The sequence below is a fragment of the Vipera berus genome (assembly GCF_964194415.1).
Source record: "Vipera berus genome assembly, chromosome: 12".
Classification (NCBI taxonomy): domain Eukaryota; kingdom Metazoa; phylum Chordata; class Lepidosauria; order Squamata; family Viperidae; genus Vipera; species Vipera berus.
The window spans coordinates 15841255-15853817 of record NC_138215.1 but is presented as its reverse complement, the minus strand read 5'-3'; the positions used below and the strand labels follow the sequence as shown (position 1 = coordinate 15853817).

The following is a 12563-nucleotide window of genomic DNA, read 5'->3' as shown; positions in this document are numbered from 1 at the left end:
TGGTTAGGGAGATCTGGGTTAGGACCTTTGCTGGACCATGGGTTAGGGAGATCTGGGTTAGGATCTTTGCTTGACCATGGTTAGAGAGATCTGGGTTAGGATCTTTGCTTGACCATGGTTAGAGAGATCTGGGTTAGGACCTTTGCTTGACCATGGTTAGGGAAATCTGGATTAGGACCTTTGCTTGACCATGGTTTGGGAGAATTGGATTAGAACCTTTGCTTGACCGTGGTTAGGGAGATATGGGTTAGGATCTTTGCTTAACCATGGTTTTGGAGAATTGGATTAGAACCTTTGCTTGACCGTGGTTAGGGAGATCTGGGTTAGAATCTTTGCTTGACCTTGGAACTGATGGGCTGACTAGTAGACCAAGCTGCCTTACAGAGTTGGCAGAAAGAGGGGAGGGCTTCCCTTGAGGTCCATGAAAAAAAAAAGAGAGATGGGTCCATACATGATAACATCAATAAAAACTGGTGAGACCATCCAACCTTTTTGACTCCCTGTCAAACTCCTCTCCGATCCATATGTAGGGCTGTGCGGCCAAGAGGGCGGACACGTCCAGCTCTTGCACGTCGTGGGTGGAAGCTAAAACGATCTCATTGATGTTTGCCTGCACAAGACCCCACCCCCCCAGGCCAAAGCTTAGGTGTTAGAGGCCTTGAGTTCAGCCAAAGGTTAATGCCACAAAGGTAGTCATGGCTTCAGAGGGCCTTACCTTATTCACCGCAAATGCGAGGATCATATCTGACTCCTTGTGTATAATTTTGGCCCTTCCTCCTGGGTAGCCAAGTTCCGCCTCCACCTGGAAAAGAGGAAAGCTCTCCTTCACAACAGGCTCATCGAAACCGGTCACAGAATATGTGAACACCTGAGAGGGAAGACTTCAAGAGAAGCCCAGCAACCATGGCTCTTTTTTTTTTTAAGAGGAACATCTCTTTCCAAGAAATTTCCATATTCTCCAGCATGCAAGCTGGTAGCCAGAGATTGGACAATCTCTGTCTGGAACGGTGTAGGATCTTCTGCTTGAGCAAGGGGTTGGACTAGAAGACTTCCAAGGTCCCTTCCAACTCTTGTTATTCTGTTTAGGATTTGGTCCTTGGCTTTCACGTGGCTTCACTTGTATCGCCTCCAAAGGTTAGTAGAAAGAGTTAAAAGTCTGGGAGACAAGCTCGGTGGTCTTGTTAATGTTGCGTTAGGAAAAGGAAGGCAGGAATATGAGCTTCAGTGTAGGGTTGGTTTTTTTTAAAAAAAGAAAATTATAGTAGACATTTAGGGAGATGGAATAATACCTTGACTTTGCCATCTTCGGCTGGGCTGCTCTGTTTTATGACATGCTTCTCACGGTCTTCTACAGACTACACAACATCACACAGTCACAGATGAACAACACGTGCACAAACACGCACATATATAAAAAGGAAAAAAAAATGAAAAACCTTCCATGTCAGCAGTTAGGTGGACACCTTGTTCTTCATTTATTTATTAAGGTTTTTTTTTAATCCCGACTTTATTCCTTTATCCCTTGAGTTAGAGGTAACTCAAGGTGGCGAGCATATGTAATACTCCTTCCTTCCACAACAACAACCCTATGAAGTGGGTTGGGCTGAGATGGAGAGAGAGGGACCGGCCCAAAGTCATCCAGCTGGTTTTCATGTCCAAGGTGGGACTAGAATTCACAGTCTCCTGGTTCCTAGGCTAGCACCTTAACCATTGCACCAAACTAAGCTCTCTGACTTGGTGTTGTGCTAAAGTTTGAATGCGGTTGACATGTTGTTCTGCATAATATGTGTTCTTGATGACCCTGCCTTTTTTCTTTTAGGAGAAGGGGTGAAAATGGAGTGATTCTAAAAGCACTGCCAGGTAGAAGAATGGTGGAGCAGTGGGCTAATGCCTCCTTAAGTAACACCAGCTGCCTGCAATTAGTGCAGGTTCGAGCCCCACCAGGCTCAAGGTTGACTCAGCCTTCCATCCTTCCCAGGTAGGTAAAATGAGGACCCAGATTGTTGGGGGCAATTAAGCTGACTTTGTAATAATGCCGCTTGGGGTGTGTGTGAAAGCCCTAATAAGCAGACATATACATAGAATGAAGGCTATTGCTAAGCACATTGATTTGTGCTTAGAGTGTAAGCCGCCCTGAGTCTTCGGAGAAGGGCGGGATATAAATGGGATTTAAAAAAAAATTCATAGGATACAACAGGCAAAGGCAAGGAAAAGTGTGGGCAAGTTTCATTCTAGCTGGCTATTTCAATCTGCAGTCTTGGTGGGCCCAGTTTTCTTGTTTTGAGAATGGACTCCATGCAGGATGCAATACTGACCATCAAACCAATGCTCAGCAGCATGGAAGATCACTCATCTGGATGGGGAAAGATGGGCTTAAGGCTATCCAGATGTTGCTGAATAGCATCCCTCATTACTGGTCAGGGTGACTAGGAAAATTGTGAGTAATTCAGGACACTTGTCATTTCCTAGACTTTGCCCAATATATTTGCTCAACATTTTATTTTATTTTATTTTATTTTAATTCCATTTATATCCCGCCCTTCTCCGAAGACTCAGGGCGGCTTACAAGCTTAGCAGTAGCCTTCATTCTATGTATATGCCTGCTTATTAGGGCTTTCACACACACACACCCAAGCGGCATTATTACAAAGTCAGCTTAATTGCCCCCAACAATCTGGGTCCTCATTTTACCTACCTCGGAAGGATGGAAGGCTGAGTCAACCTTGAGCCTGGTGGGACTCGAACCTGCACTAATTGCAGGCAGCTGGTGTTACTTAAGGAGGCATTAGCCCACTGCTCCACCAAGGCTCATGTGGGTACATCATACCTGTCTATCTTCTCCTTCCTTTTCAATACAGGGAAAAAAAAGAGGATAACATTGTTTAATCCACTATCTCCCCTGACCATGTTTTACTCACACGGTGGATTGCTAGGAAAGGAAGCTCCATCCTAAATAATAATAATAAACCTTTATTGTCAAAGTACAACATGTGTACATTGAGATTAGCTGAGCCTCCCCCTGTGCTCTCTCCCCCCAACACACAGTGACAACAAACCCTCCATCCCACCACACTATGTGAACCAACTACACCACACACCGGCCTCCCAAGTCAACTCTGCATAAGATTACATCCCATTCAAAAGCCTAACAGCCCACGGATAAAAGCTGTTCTTCAGCCTGTTGGTACGGCTGGCTATATTCCTATATCTCCTACCGGATGGTAGGAGAGTAAAGAGATACCGTCCAGGGTGTGAGTCATCCCTGAGAATCTTCCTCACTCTTCCAAGGCAACGAGCCCTGGCGATGTCATCCAGTGGTGTCAGGGAACAGCCCACAATGTCTTGTGCTGTGCTCACTACCCTCTGTAATACTTTCCTATCCGCGGCTGTCAGACCGGCATACCAAACCACAATACCATACGAGAGGACGCTCTCTATGGTAGACCGGTAAAAGAGGGTCATTAGCTGTTGTTCTACCCTGTTCTTCCGCAAGATCCTAAGAAAGTGAAGCCTCTGTTGGGCCTTTCTAGCCACCTGGGTTGTGTTAACTTTCCAGGTCAGATCTTCACAGAGGTAGACTCCCAGAAATTTAAAGGAGGGAACTCTCTCTACACAGTCCTCCCCAATGTAAAGTGGGGCAGGTTCCTCTTTTTTTCTCCGGAAGTCTAACACCATCTCTTTCGTCTTGCTGATGTTTAGGTGCAAGTTGTTGTTACTACACCATATGGATAGTTTTTGTACCTCCGCCCTATATGCTGTCTCATCCCCACCTGTAATAAGACCCACCACAGTTGTATCATCTGCGAACTTGATTATCGCAGTGGATGGGTCAGATGATACACAATCATAAGTGTATAAAGAGTACAGGTAGGGGCTAAGCACACAGCCCTGTGGCGTGCCGGTGCAAAGCTTCAGGGGGGTGGACAAAGCAGACCCGACCCTCACTGTTTGTACCCGATCCCTAAGAAAGTCTTGAATCCAATCGCAGATAGCGGGGGAGAATTTCAAGTCAGTCAGCTTCTCGATGAGAATGCTCGGCAAAATGGTGTTAAAAGCCGAGCTGTAGTCAACAAAAAGCATCCTGACGTAGCTTCCAGGTTTCTCGAGATGACTTGCTACAGAGTGTAAAGCAGTAGCTATGGCATCGTCTGTCGACCTATTTCCCCTGTAGGCAAATTGATGTTTATCAAAGTCCAGTGGGAGGCATGTCCTAAGATGTTGGAGAACCAATCTTTCGAAGCATTTCATGACTACAGACGTTAATGCAATAGGTCTGTAGTCATTCAGGCACTCAACTGAAATAAAACTCAAATAAACTTAAGATTAATACCTTAGTTATTTCTGAAACTAAAAGGGTGTTGAGTGTCCACCAAACTGAATAAACTAAGCCAAAAAAAGGGAACACAGCATGCTCCTGTCCATAAAGTTGGGCTACTCAGCTACTGTCATTGTAAGCATTTGTTATAATTTATTTTAAAGAAAGTGTTAGGAGATCCTGTATATTAGGAGTTTTGGTATGACTCTAACTCAGTGAATTTTGCCAATATTTCTCCTCCTAACCATCTCGGCTCAGATACCTACCACCAATAAGTCTTACAAATGGGCTTTCTATTGTGACAGATCTTAATCAATGCTTACAATGACAATTCCCCCATTATCTTTAATCCAACATAGCCATTTAAACTCATCATTTGCAACAGGAGGAACAGAGCAAAACCAGGACAAAACTTTCTGAAGATTGCTGGAATCCTTTAAAAAAAAATTATAGGATACCAGTGCCAATTGGAAATCCTCAGATATTGAAATCCAGGGAGAATAAATGCTTTTAATGGAAAATATGCCCATTTCCTCTTTTATAATCTAACAGGGAAGACCCAGGATGCGGCTGCATTATGTCCCAAAATATTTGGAGGGCAAAAGTGAAATGTATGGTTGAAACAAAATGTAAATGAATAGAAATTGATATAAATAAGAGTAACACAAAACGTTGCTGGAAAAAAAAACCCAGAACTTAACACTTTGATTTCTTTCACTAACCTCACTTTGCTTTCTCTTCTTGGTGAATGTGTATCGAATGAAAATATCTTGCAATAATTCTTGTTTCACTAGAAAATTCCACAATCTCTTAGCTGGCAATGCTGAATAATCTTTTGATCTACGAGTCGGTGGAAAGAAGGGAAAGTATTTTATTTCTTTAATCAGGTCAAGAACAGATAGAATCAGAAAAAAAACCCACTGTTACAAACAGTCACAAATTCTTAAAAGGGATTGTCTTGTATTTATTTTTTGCTGTAAAAAACACCGTTTCCTCTTTGGAAATGTCTCTTCTAAGAAGCTGTCATCTGCTGCTAAGCGTGACATTAATTCCCTGGAAATAATTAGGCCTAAAACTCAGAATCCTGGCTGCACAAGATCAAGAAGAAGGCTGTTATTTTCAAAAATGATCTAAGCTGGCAAGTAAATTCTAAGCATTCCCAGAATAGAATTGGCTATTAAGAGTTTCCAGGAACAAGTGACCTTAATGAGCTGGATTCATTAACTAATGTCTTTGCATCTGCTAGGGAAAGAATTAAGTTAGTGCAAGTTGAGTGTTAAAATGTTATGGACAACTGAGAGCAATGTTTCCCAATCTGGCACCCTCCTTAATGAGGCCACCTGTGCTTCTCACAGTCAAAAGTCATGCTAACTGACCACAGTGATCTAAGGCTATGACAATTGGAGTTCTAGAAGCTCACAAAGGTGCTTTTCCAAAAGGCAACTGGACTTTCTTGGGTTTTTTTCCCTTGGAAAATGTTTTGCTTCTCATCCAAGAAGTTTCTTTAGTCCTCTGAAGAACTGAACTGAAGTGAAGCAATGGATGAGAAGCAAAACATTCTCCAAGGAAAGAAAAAAAACAAACAGTTGGAGAGTTCCAAGCAGTTCCAAGAAGGCTCCGCTCCAGACCTAATTATTTCCAGTGAATTAATGACCCTGACGACACAGATAAACCTCAACGACTCTCCGAAAGAGTGCAAATGACCAGCGGTCTGCAAGGAGTATAAATCCTTCCATTCCCCACCATCCATCCAGAGCTGAAGAAGCTTCTTGGGTGCGAAGTGAAACATCTTCAGAGAAAAACAAGAAAGTCCAGTTGCCTCGTGAAAAAGTACCTTTGGGATAACTATAATCTGGTGTGACTGAGATTCTCCGTAGAAGTTTAGTTGCCTTTTTGGAAAAGCACCTTTGGGACAACCATGACCCTAGATGATTAAGAATCTCCACAGACATTCCGGAAGTTTCAGATATTCTAATACATCTGGAGAAGAATGTTTGGAGGACATGGATTCCCATCAAAGCTTAGAACAGATTTCTCCCATAAGTCCCTTCCAGTTGTGCTGAGAAAATGGCCATAACCAGCTTGGTCAGGAAATCTGGAACTTGGTAGCCTTGCCACATCTGGAAGACCAACTTCAGATGTCCCCTCCTCCTTCGAAATAAAGCATTTCTTACTTAAATGGTGTGTTTTCAGGATCAACCATTGCTTTGATTCGGGCCGCAGCTGCTCCGGCTCCTACCCCCAGTTCGGGAAAACAAGTATTGATGTAATCTGGTGGGGGACCTTCAAAGCGGTCCATTCTTTCTTGCAGGATCTGTTCCCAGTTCTCCAGATTTTTAATCACAGCGGTACCCAGAGGTGATGTGACAGGAAGCTCTGAAACGTGAACACATTTGTGGTTCGTTTCTCCCAAATAAAACACAAGCCCATTTCTGGATACTTCATTTTAGAGGAAGTTTCAAATTCTGCAAACATCTCTGCCTCACTTTATTTTATTTAAGACATTTATACAGCCGCCCATCTTATAGTGAATGTCTTTTCTGTTATTTTGCATTTGTTCTACTTTGCAGTTTCATTTGGTCTTCAGAAGACCAAATGGGGAAGAATATGATTTGTGACGAGAAGAAGTAGACGCATTCCATTGAATTCATTATTTTTAATTTGTTGGGTTGAAAAACATAGAGCAAGCGCTTCTGATCATTGAAAGCATAACGCAACTCACCAGATAGTTCTAAGCCGGTAATGGGGAAAAAGTTCTTAATATTGTTCAGAGCAAGTTTGATCATTGCCAAATGGATAAGAGCCCAGCTGCACAAAAGAAGAAATTTTAATTTTTTATGCAGTGAGGGAGAAGAAAAATTAAGATATATGCTGCATTCAACTTTTATCATCCAACTATATTTTAAAAGAAAAAAAAGAGGAAAGGAATATGTTGAATGTATTGAATATTAATGTTAGATTGTGGCTACTCAAAGGTTAAGCCTTATTTTTGGATGTCCCATCTTTTACAAGCTAATTCAAGTCCTAACTCTACATACTAGGCTTTTCCAAAGTTGTACGATCTATGGACTTCAATTCTCAGAATTCTAGTGTGGCCATTGCAGAGAATTCTGGGAGTTAGTTCCTATCTTTGGTGGGTCCCCAGGACAGGGAACATTAGTGCACCTGTTATTTGGACAGGAGGTCCCACTTCATTTACTGCAATCCCTATTTAGCTGGTAGGCAGACTTTCTCCTAAGTGAATATACATTGAATTCACATATACAATATATAATTTGGTGCTTGTATATAATGCTAACTTTCATAGAAGGATCAAAAGGATATTCTCATTTCACTGTATCTTAACTAAAAATCTAGGTTGTTTTGATTTTTTTTAAAAAAATCATTCTCCACAACTTTGAGGACTGATCATAAGTCTCCTTATTCAATGCTATTATAACTCTGAATGATAGTTGATAAGTAGTTGATAAGCAAGGACTACTTGTACTTGAGCTTTCCAGTCCCACCCACAAAACTTCAAACCAAATTGCTAGGTGATTCAACTTTGGGACATCTCTGACATTTCCCAGAAAGCCAGTGAAACTTGGGGTAGTTTGGCTTGGGAAATATTTATGTTTATTCCTTGGAATGAAGGATGGTCTTCAAGTGATATTCCTGTTGTCTATAGGTGTTGTGTTTCCAACTCCTATCACCAAGACAAGACAACACAACAGTGGGCTAGACCGACAAGGGTCAGGGCAACACAACAGTGGACTAGAAAGACAAGAGTCAAGGCAACACAACAGTGAGCTAGAATGACAAGGGTCAAGGCAACACAACAGTGGACTAGAAAGATAAAGGTCAAGGCAACACAACAGTGGACTAGAATGACAAAAGTCAAGGCAACACAACAGTGGACTAGAATGACAAAGGTCAAGGCAACACAACAGTGGGCTAGAACCACAAGTGCATGTATTGTTTATAGCAGGAGAAAAAGAGACGTCTTCGGGTGAGTTTCCTGAATGTTCCAGCTTGGTGGTTTGCTACCTGTATGAATTGGCATCCTTGTGCTCCTGAATCTGCATATCTGAGAGAAAAGCATCCTCATCGTCATCCTCACTATGGATGCTTTCATCAGAATCGTACATCACCCCACTGTCTGAAAAAGGAAGGAAGGGCTGTAAAGGAAGGACAAAGAGAGGCTTCAAAATTTGCTTTTCCAGATCTCATTCGCACAAATGAAGCTGCTTCATTTCAGAGACACAGGAGGACTTCAGTGGTCATGAAAAAAAATGCCCTAATGGGTAGAGCTACTCAACGCTGGAGGAGGTAACCTGGGGGATCATGGGCCTGGATGACCATCAGGGATGGTGATCATCACAATTCCTATATAAAAAAGGGGTTCCTTCTAACTCTTTACCTTTTAGGATTCAATGAAAAGGATCGGAAGGGAAATGGATTGGTTTCCCTGATTCACAGAACTGAATCAGGCCTGCTTCTTAGAAAGAATGCAGAGAAGAGCAACAAAGGGGACTGGAGGCTAAAACATATAAAGAACGGTTGCGACAATTGGGTATGTCTAGACTAATGAAGAGAAGGACCAGGGGTGACATGATAGCAGTCTTCCAAGATCTCAGGGGCAGCCCCAAAGAAGAGGGAGTGAAGCTCTTCTCCAAAGCGCCTGAAGGCAGGACAAGAAGCAACAGATGGAAACTAATCAAGGAGAGAAGCAACCTAGAACTAAGGAGAAATTTCTTGACAGTGAGAACAATTAACCAGTGGAACAACTTGCCTCCAGAAGTTGTAGGCGCCCCATTACTGGAGGTTTTACAGCCATTTGTCTGAAATGCCACAGGGTTTTTCTGCTTAAGCAGGAGGTTGGACTAGAAGACCTCCACGGTCCCTTCCAACTCTGTTACTCTGATGTTCATGGGGAGCTTACCTTAGCCACAAAATAGTCTAACATGCTGAGTTCCGGGGGGATAAATTTTTCTTTGTAAGAAGGTCTTTCCGCCGGGACCGGGGGAGGGACCACATTCTCCTTCACGGGTCTTCCAGGCACCAGCATTCTCATGTTGAACCTCCGGCGATGCTTATCTGTTTCTTCCGAAGGGACTGGAGGGGCTAAGCAGAGAAAGAGTTTAAAGAAATACATCGCCAAACGATGAGGAGAAATTGGCATGCTCATCATTGATTCCCTAGTGCCAACTTCAAGTTGTAGAACTGCAAATATAGGAAAATCGCATGGAAACTACGCTTAGAATTTTTAATAAACAAACAAACAAACAGGTCCTGGTAATCTTCAGGAAGAGCCTGTGAAATGGAATGATGTCCACCAGATTTCTTGAAATTGTGGGCATTCTTGCAATATAATGGTTTGAGAAGAATCAATACTTGTTCATTGTCAACCACACGACGTGGCATCTTTTCAGAAGAATTCACTAGGCAGTGCTGAAGATAACTCTTATTTTACCGCAAACATGCTCAAATTTCAAAAACACACCTCTATCTACATTGGATCTACCAATCTAATACAAACTACCAGCAACGGTTGATAAATACGCTTCTCTGAGGTTGATCAAATGTTGTCAAATCTCAATCAAAACAGGCTTAAAAAGAGCCCGTTCAGCAAGAAAAGTTTTTTTAAAAAATATAGCAGAAGGGGTTTCGTCTCAATTAACTCTAAGCGTAAAATATTCTTATTTGATTTTTTTCCCCTCCTCCCTTTTTAAATAGAACTGTCGATAGGAGCAGGGCCGGTTGAAATACTGGTTAATCAAAATAAAGATTCAATAGGTTCTCTCCTAAGGGAATCTCTTGTAAAGCTCAGTGGTAAAATAGTTTGAAATGTCAAGAGGAAAAACACTTGCATGATTTTAAAGGTCTGTCCTTAAATGTGATGAAGTGGGTGACTTAATGCCAAATTATCCTCATATGCATCGTAGAGTCTTATTTCTTGCAGAGATTGTATAGGCTTCTGGCCGCCTATAAGCCAAGAAATTTTGTATAAGATATTGGAGATGGAAACAGATCAACAGCCCAGTTTTATCCCCACCTTGTTCGTAAGACCGCTCTTTGCTGCGCATGGCCTTTGACAACATTTGACTACACTGCAAACTGACTAAAACCTGATTGAACAAGTTTTATTCCTCACACAGGTTGGATCAGATTACACAGCAAAACCTGACAGACCTTCCGTTGTGTCCTGTGCATCACCAGAAACTGGACTGGCTACTGGATTTAAAGAAATGTTAGAAGTGAAAAACAAAACGGAACAAACGTTGTGGGAATCAGAAGAAAAGAAAGCAGGGAAATTTAACTTAGAAACCAGTTTTTTTAAAACACTTTCAGAAAGATGGAATACCCATAAATATCCACTGTCATCAGAAAGCAAGCTCTAATCATAGGTCAGGATTTGCTAACCCATTCTAATCCTAATTCTAATCTCCATTTTAACTTTGGAGGAAAGAAAAAATCCAGATAACATGACACCTCTATTGATTACAAGAGAAAGGATAGAAAAATAACACACAGTCCCTTAAAAAATAAATAAATCTCCAGTTACGAAAAAGAAGAGAGAACAACAGATCAAGCAGAACAAGGCGACACATCTCAACAAAAAAAAGGGAAAGATTAAAATCCATGCAACAGATCCAGGACTGGACCTATTTTTAGAAGAGTATAAACCACATGCCCACCAGCACACATATTCCTCACCATCCAGAGGGCAACTATCACAGCCAGCCGTGCTTTGGTTGATGCCCGATAGAGCAGTGTGGTGGGGTAATTGTGAATTGCCGAAGGATGTTATGGTTTCTGTGTTGGTGGATAAGTGTGGCGGTTTATCTGAATTGAACAGATTAGAAGTTGAGTGATTGTCACGGTCTGCGGGCTGGAACCGTGTATGTTTGCCTTGTGATAATGGGCAGAAAACAGGAGTGTCCGGTAAAAAAAACCTCAAGCTCTCTCTTCCTTCCGAATAAATAAACCACGAATTTTCTCTAAATGTGAGAAAAACCAATGTCTAAGTGCTGACTCTTTTGTCTTGCTTCTGTCACATGTTTGGAGAGATAATATTTCAGTTAAGCCCACCCTGTGGTTTGTCTAATGTGGTTTGTCTTGCTGTGGCTTGTTTATAACTCATATAAGGCAAAGAGGGCTTTAGAGCAGGAGGTCAACTGAAGGTCCACCCCATCTAAGAGCCTTGGTGGAGCAGTGGGCTAATGCCTCCTTAAGTAACACCAGCTGCCTGCAATTAGTGCAGGTTCGAGTCCCACCAGGCTCAAGGTTGACTCAGCCTTCCATCCTTCCGAGGTAGGTAAAATGAGGACCCAGATTGTTGGGGGCAATTAAGCTGACTTTGTAATAATGCCGCTTGGGGGTGTGTGTGAAAGCCCTAATAAGCAGGCATATACATAGAATGAAGGCTACTGCTAAGTTTGTAAGCCGCCCTGAGTCTTCGGAGAAGGGCGGGATATAAATGGAATTAAAAAAATAAAAAAATAAATCTAACTTCCAACTCAACATTGTCTGAGGTTCTACCAGGTCTTGCTATGTTAACTGTAGCTCATTGACAGAAGGCCCTAGAAATTTTCAAAAATGTTGTACAAGTTCCATTCTTAGTTCTTCTGGCAGTACTTAAAAGCTCCCTTGAGCATCATCTGTTGACAGCACAATTATGTTCCCACTCCTTCAATTTTTTTCCCCATAGCAACAAGAATTGGAGGTGGATCAAAAGTTCCTGACTGAGCTTTCATGGCTAAGGTGGACATTAACCAGCTTAGGATCTCCGTTCTCCTAGCCTCACCCCTACACCAGTTCTCCATAGACCTTCAGTTCTTCAGTCCTCCATCACTTTCCCACTTCTTCCAGGACTGTTTTTTCCCCCAACTCTAGGCCAGCTAATGGTCTTCCTGTTTGCTAGTGTCCTCTCATCCAAGTTTGAACAAAGTCTAACTCTGATTTATGCTGGGTTTTATAAAGGTGCACGTGCCAGATGTTTCCACCTGGCCTTCTCTCATTCTTCGCTGCTTCCTCATCCTGTATGCCAAGACATTGAGAGGAGACTAAGCTATGAGGAGGAGATAGCAGGAAATGAGAGTCATCCACCTCAAAAACAAACAAACAGACAAAAACACACCCGCATTAACGCAATGTTTTCATTAGGCCTTTTGAAAAGCATCCCTTTAAATCTCGGCATAGGGGAGACGTAATTTAATCCTGGGGGAACAGCCTCGTGGAGGCAGAAAGCTCAACTGTGATTTCAGGA

General features: G+C 42.2%; 1 protein-coding gene across 8 annotated transcripts in view; it reads right to left on the bottom strand.

Moving 5' to 3' along the window:
- Window positions 1-12563, bottom strand: part of DMXL2 (Dmx like 2) — a 68253-nt gene that overhangs the window by 9608 nt on the left and 46082 nt on the right. For 6 of the 8 annotated variants that reach the window (XR_014027698.1, XM_081337476.1, XM_081337472.1 and 3 more), the window contains 8 exons: window positions 9237-9418; window positions 8342-8472; window positions 7038-7123; window positions 6490-6691; window positions 5038-5155; window positions 1290-1355; window positions 716-802; window positions 489-610 (listed from right to left, as the gene is read on the bottom strand). Coding sequence is in view for 7 of the 8 variants with exons in the window: in XM_081337476.1 (XP_081193602.1) it covers window positions 489-610; window positions 716-802; window positions 1290-1355; window positions 5038-5155; window positions 6490-6691; window positions 7038-7123; window positions 8342-8472; window positions 9237-9418 (994 nt within the window). In the remaining variant the exon portion in view is untranslated. The remainder of the gene's footprint in view (window positions 1-488; window positions 611-715; window positions 803-1289; window positions 1356-5037; window positions 5156-6489; window positions 6692-7037; window positions 7124-8341; window positions 8473-9236; window positions 9419-12563) is intronic. The other 2 variants (XM_081337477.1, XM_081337478.1) reach the window with 1 other exon arrangement.